The 6,442-nt window shown below is 36.0% G+C and overlaps 1 protein-coding gene across 2 annotated transcripts; it reads right to left on the bottom strand.

Moving 5' to 3' along the window:
* Positions 1-258: 258 nt before the first annotated feature.
* On the bottom strand, positions 259-6,215 carry LOC121207806 (ultraviolet-B receptor UVR8). 2 transcript variants are annotated; one of them, XM_041078189.1, is made up of 12 exons: positions 5,844-6,215; positions 4,871-4,944; positions 4,675-4,759; positions 4,121-4,252; positions 3,800-4,036; positions 3,430-3,669; positions 2,885-2,928; positions 1,747-1,929; positions 1,432-1,522; positions 1,306-1,349; positions 930-1,089; positions 259-644 (listed from the first exon to the last, which is right to left on the bottom strand). In XM_041078189.1, the coding sequence occupies exons 1-11, from the start codon at positions 6,052-6,054 to the stop codon at positions 967-969; spliced, it is 1,464 nt and encodes a 487-aa protein (XP_040934123.1). In that variant the 5' UTR covers positions 6,055-6,215; the 3' UTR covers positions 259-644; positions 930-966. The 2 variants fall into 2 exon arrangements, with proteins under 2 accessions (XP_040934123.1, XP_040934124.1); XM_041078190.1 differs by having other exon boundaries at positions 259-620; positions 5,844-6,204.
* Positions 6,216-6,442: the final 227 nt, after the last annotated feature.

The following is a 6,442-nucleotide window of genomic DNA, read 5'->3' as shown; positions in this document are numbered from 1 at the left end:
ACCAAAACATCACCAACTACCATAATCAAATCCATTGCCCTATCTAACCTTTTTTTTTCTTTTTCTTTTTATCGTTTTGGTTAAAAAGAAAAAAAAATCTTTTAAAAAATAAACCAAGGTTAAATCGATTTTGATTTTTACTGGTTAAACCGTCAAAAACAACTTGTTACCTCGGTTGAATCCAATTTTTATAACCATGATTATATCTCATATTTATATACGAATATAAGTTAAACACAAGCCTCAAGACACTGATAATAAAAAATACTATTTCTTTAGTAATCAAGATTCATTAATGGTGGAACTAACTAAAAAAAACAAATCAGTTCCATATTTTTCGAAGGCCAAACCCTAAAACTTAACCACAAACTACCCCTTCAACTAATCATATCAGAGTTCCTAATTCTACTCTAGAATTCTAAACATTCAAAGAGATTCCAACACTAAAATGAGTGGAAAAAAAAAACTGCAGTTAATATATGAACCAGTTATTTTGTCTTTTCTCCATTCTAATTTATTTTTCACTTGCCTGTATGAAAAATCCTGTTTGGCTTCCGGGAAAGTGAAAAACACAAAGCTGAAATCATCCATTTGAAGTCGAGAGCGAGCAGCCTAGTTTTCTGGAAGTAAAATGCGAAATCATCCTGGAGAAACTTTGATATATGAGGAAAATAATTATGGTATTGGACTTTTACCAGATATGTTTCATTTACATGAAGATTAATGATAAATATATAGCGAAGGGATATACAAATATACACAATGAAGTAATGGACCCTAATTAATATTTTACATCTCTATTGCAAAAGTCAAACCTAGTCATGGTGAACCTCAGCCATGAAAGAATCAGAACATGCATACATGTATATTTATATGTATATGAGCTACGGTATGTATATATACATATAAACTTAAATAATACTGCTAACCTAACAAAACTGTTCTGAGGCCTGGGTCAAAGTACTCTCAGGTGGGTGATAGAGCCAGAAGCAAAGTATGCCACCAGCCACATGCAATGTTTTTCGGACTGCAACCCTCGATAGTAACTTGAGATGGAATATTGCGGTCAATCACGTCGCCAAGACCAAGCTGTTTCAAACACCGAGAACTCAGGATTTCAGTTTTTAGTTTCAGCCAGACACCACAACATTGGAAAAGATATCCAAAAATGTACTTCCATGGAAATTATTTCGAAAAAGTACATAAAAGTGTATGTAAAATCTATGGGAGTATCCCCCGACAATGGAATAAGAAAGAATATAAAGGATATTCCAATGTTATAAAGACAAGCTGGGAGCATTATACCTGACCATACTTGTTCCATCCCCAGCAAAATATTTTGCCATCCTCTACAAGCAACCGACGCATAGAGTCAACAAACTAGCAAAGAATGGAACAGTTCAAATATTCAAAAATACATTGCTGGTATACCTGTGATTATTGCACTGTGACGAGCTCCACACGAGACAATTTTAACATTCGTATTTTCCAGACTCGGAGCATCCAAGAGTCTCGGGATAGTCTGATTTTGAAATTCAAACACTAAGATTAATTGGACAACCTTTCTTCGCATAAAACTAGTGAAAAAGAGCTAAGAGCTTATAGGACCCTAGTTATCCATTTTCATTATCATTTGAAACAAGGTAGGAATCTAATCCTTGCACTAAAACACCCGAGAAAGCTGCATCAAGTAACTGATTTATGATGTCTTAAATGGAATTCAAAGAATAGAAACTTGGTGCATACCTCAGCTTGATCGCCTCCAGTTCCCAACTGCCCAAACTGATTCCCACCAAACGCGTACACATCACCATCAGTGGACACGCAAACTGTGTGCCACAGTCCTGCTGCAACCGACTCTATCCTGATGCCCAGTAAGGCAGATACACAAGTTGGGCTTAATTCATCATCTGTACTTCCTTGCCCACACTTGAGAAAAAAAAATAAAATCAAAAAGATTTTAACTCCCTATATCACAACACTTGAGGACAGAACAAACATTTTATCTAACTGAGGAGAGATGAATTTAGGAAAAAGGAATCGAGAAGATTATCCCTTATTAGATTGAACCTCATCTTCAACTTTACTGAGCTTTTTCTCCACCAATTTCTACTTTACCTACATATCGATCCCGAAGAACAGTTAACTTTGAGAAATTCCAATGAGTGTTAGGGATGGATATAAGGATTGAAACATTTAACATGCCAGTGGAAGAAGAGGAATATGTTTTACTTTATAATGTTACAATGATTGAAGGCCATAACCAGAGGACCATCCTGAAGCATTTGAACGTACGGTTAATTAAGGATCATGCATTTAACGACAGAAGAAAAGGTGCAACGTCTGCTTCAAGTGGACTACATCCATCCATGATTAAAGATAGTTGTACTTGTAGGCACTAAACAATAAGAGCTAATAGTAACCTCAGGAGGCAATTCTATAGAGAGAGGAGTGAATGAAAACAGCAGTATTAGAGTATACCGTGGTGATTATTGTTAAGCTATTAAATCTTTAGAAAAAGTAAATATGAAGGAGAACAGACAAATGGGAATGATTCCGATATGTTATTGGTTGGTACAAACACCTAAACTATAACGTGATTAGGATCTCAAAGAGGAAAAGGGCAGTCCTTATAAAAATTAGCACTAAAATCTGCTTTCATTTTGGAAAGAAAACTCATCTGTTATTTTTTCTATTCTCTGCCTCACTTTTGCTGAGGAATTGTTTTCTGGGGATGTGATGTGTGACCAACTCGAAGTAAAAATAAAAAACAAGGCTAAGCGTTGAGGAAACTCGAGTGACTATGTCTTTAAGAAGAATTAACCAAGTCACCAGACTATTCAATGTGAACTGCTACTATTAAATTATGATGATGGCATCTAACCTGTCCATAGAGGCCCCAACCAAATGTAAGCAATGCTCCAGCATCTGTTCACGCAAAAAATTGCTTAATGTGATAATGGTATCAATCTAATTTGAGATTAACAAAATAGAGAAAGATATACAAGCAAATCAGACATTGGACGAACAGAACTTCTCATGCCATGCAACATTCTGATGAATTACTATTAACACTTCAAGTTCACACATATCCATGGATACCTCGCAGGTCAGTGGATTTAATGAATCACTGAGCATCCTAAGCATTTTTAGTAGAGTTGTTTTAATTCCAAAGTTATTAATGAGCCTTCAAACATTTGTTATATAGATGAGCCATACCTGATCAACTGATCACCATAATCTTTTCTTATTTTAATGAAACTATGTTCAATTATCTTGCCTTATCTCTCTTGGACTTCTAAAGGGCATCAAAATTTAGACCAATTCATCTCCAACAAATGTAACCATAGACAATAGCTTTTTCTAATAAACTATTTTTTTTCATAGCAATTTAACCAGTTAAACAAGGGAATACAAATAAAGACATACCTGTGATTACTGCACTGTGTCGCCCCCCACAGGCAATCCCCTTCACATAACTTCCAGGAACTCTAAAACTCTGCCTTTCTGAACTCAAGCTACCTCGAGAAAGTGCAGAAGCTCTATCTTTCCCCAAAGAAGAGGGCTCAATACAAGGTATGGGATGAGGCGAGGATACCATACGTATCCTGGAACCCAAACCAAGCTGTCCCTCACCTCCATAGCCCCAACCCCAGACCTGCCCAGTATCTGAAACTTAAGAAAAATTAGGATACAGCCGGTGTCTAGCTTCACAAAAAAAAACCATTTACAGCTTGGAAGGTAATGCTAGAGGATACCATGCACATTTCACTGATAGTCCAAGACCTGGACAAAGTACCTGATAATGCTAGAGTATGGCGCCCACCGGCAGCTACAGTCGCAATCCTCACTCCCGGATTCAAAGTTACTAGACATGGCAGTGCCGATAGAGTTTCATCACCGGACGATGAGCTTTCAGCAGAATGTTTTGCTGATGATGTTCTTCTTCTTTTTGTACCTTCCTCTCCGCCTCCTTTACTATCGGCAGCAGAAAATGTCCCACCACTTGATCTTGAGCCTTGAGACCGAGGGCTCACTTCAAGGATTTCACGCTTCATAAAATGAGTATACCAACAAGAACAGATATCAATTTGTTTATCTTAACCCAAAATATATTTACCTTGTTCTGCCAAAAGTGAGTTCTGTCTTTCAAATACATCCTTCTCTAAGCTTGTCCCCATGGGTAGATCACCAAATACCTTTCCTGAGGGAATACACTCTTTCCACCCCCATGTATAAACTTCTGCAGTTTCTGTTAATAAGAAAGTCAATCAACTTATTAGCTCACTCTTTTACTAAGGCTCCGACTAGTTGCTAGTTCTACTAGCTAAAGTTCTAAAAGCAAGTCATATTTGATAAACAAACAAGTGAAACATCAAATCTACAAACTTATGTTTCTTATTAGTAACAAAAATTGACTTTCGTTTCCAAATGCACTTCTTTTGCCTGTTGCTTCCCGAATCATATACCAACTAACTTTTAATCGTTCTCAAAGTATATGTTCCGAATTCATGTCATCCAACACAATCTGGACAAATGTAATGGGGAGAAAAAACTGAACATTACCGTATTAGGAATATACTCTTATTTGATACATACATACTTGATATACACTCGAGTACAAGTAACAAATAGTAAAACAGGTGAGAGTATCAGAGTCGGTCTCAGTATTACCTGTAACTGCAGCACAGTGAGCCCAACCAGCTGCTGCTTTTACTACAGAAACTTCAGTTGGAAGTGGAAATGGCTCTGGAATTTCCTGAAACAAGCAAATTACAGACAAAGGAATATAAATTTTAGTTCTCTAAACAAATACAACCCCAATAAAAGGGAAAAAGAAATATATGGGAAATTTAGTGCATTAAGATACCCCATGCTTCCCGGATGTGACGTAGCTTTGACCCAAATCATCTGTTGAACCCCATGTGATGAGCTTCCCTGAATCTAAAATTTTAAACAAAAAAAAAATAGTTTCATATAAAGTTAAGCAATGCATAAATATTATTGTACATACCAAAATACAGCTTAAACCCATTTTTAACAAGAAAATGAAGAAAAAAAAATGTTCACTACTTAAATTTATCTATTAACAAGTTTAAACTTCAAAGCTATCTTTTTTTTCAATGTAAAGAACAACTACAAATCTAGTTAAAACTCAGTGAGATAAATCAAGTATATTCAGTCTAGCTAATTTAACTCAACTGAGTTGACTTTGAGGCAAAACAGAACAAAAACAACGGAAATTTTGAAATTTCTGTTCCTCTCCTCTCCTACATTTTCTCGCCAACCAAACAGCTCAAAATGTACTAATTCAAATCTACACCAAACACAGCCACGATTACATATCATAAAATTTAAATTTAAAAAAAAATATATTTTCAACAATGTTTCATATAGGAATAAAATTGAAATTTAAAAAATATTAATAATAAGCAACTAGAAATGGCCATGGCGAATCCGCAACCGCCACCGCATACGTCGGTCCAACTCAATAACAACTTGAAACTTCAAAGCTATTTCTATTTAATATACGTAACAAAAACAGATCTGTAATTAAAACTCAGTAAAACAAAGAACTCAAGTGAACTCAGTCTAGCTAATTTAACTCAACTGAGTTGACTTCGAGACAAAAGAAAACAAAAAACAACGGAGAATTTGAAATTTCTCTTCCTCTTCTTCTCCTACATTTTTCTCACCAATCAAACAGATCAAAATGTACCAATCCAAATCTCCACCAAACACATCGACAATTACATATCATAAATACAATAAGTCCTTTTAATAAAACAACGTTTCGTATATGAAAAGAAAACTGAAATTAAAAGAATAAAATAAGCAAGTACCAGAAATGGCCATGGCGAATCCACAACCACCACCACAGACGTCGGTCCAAGAACAACCTGCGGAAGCCGGAATCCGTACATTCACCGGCGATAAAAGCGGCGTCCGTTGAGGTAACGCGCCAGGCAAATATCCCCACATGAAAACCACGCGCTCTTTGTTAACTGCTTCCTCCATTTTCACTTCCTTACTTTCTTTTCCTTCTCCATTCATCTCCAACAGAGAAAGGAAAAGAAATCCAGAAAACGAAAATAATTCAAAAAAAAATACTTTTTATTTTTATTTTTAATTATTTATTTTTGGGAGAATTTCAATTTTCGTCATGGGTGTATAGAGGGGAGCTCTCTAAATTTTTGGGGCGAATAAAAAGCGGAAGCGTATCATTTTTTTTTCAACTGAACGGGTAGGATGATCACGCGGGGCTCAAAATCCACGTGGCAAAATATGAGCCGCTAGATTTATAAGCGATTCTTAGCCAGTAGTTGAAGAGGAAGTTTCTGGAAGTTCTCCTCTTTTTTGTGAAGTTATGTACAGTCTTTACAGAGCACTCGTGGTTGATGGCGTGTTTGATTAAATTTACGACACGTGTCCGATAGGCTCA

This window comes from Gossypium hirsutum, chromosome A10, assembly GCF_007990345.1.
Source record: "Gossypium hirsutum isolate 1008001.06 chromosome A10, Gossypium_hirsutum_v2.1, whole genome shotgun sequence".
Lineage (NCBI taxonomy): Eukaryota > Viridiplantae > Streptophyta > Magnoliopsida > Malvales > Malvaceae > Gossypium > Gossypium hirsutum.
The sequence above is the reverse complement of the archived record's forward strand: the minus strand, read 5'-3'. Positions and strand labels throughout refer to the sequence as shown.

Excerpts from the sequence above, each read along its gene's own strand:
- LOC121207806 (XM_041078189.1), bottom strand. The coding sequence starts at position 6,054 with ATGAATGGAGAAGGAAAAGAAAGTAAGGAAGTGAAAATGGAGGAAGCA. Across the intron at positions 1,930-2,884 it reads GTTGGGGCCTCTATGGACAG|TGTGGGCAAGGAAGTACAGA; the intron begins GTTAGATGCCAT and ends TTTTTTCTCAAG. Across the intron at positions 1,523-1,746 it reads CTGGAGGCGATCAAGCTGAG|ACTATCCCGAGACTCTTGGA; the intron begins GTATGCACCAAG and ends TTTCAAAATCAG.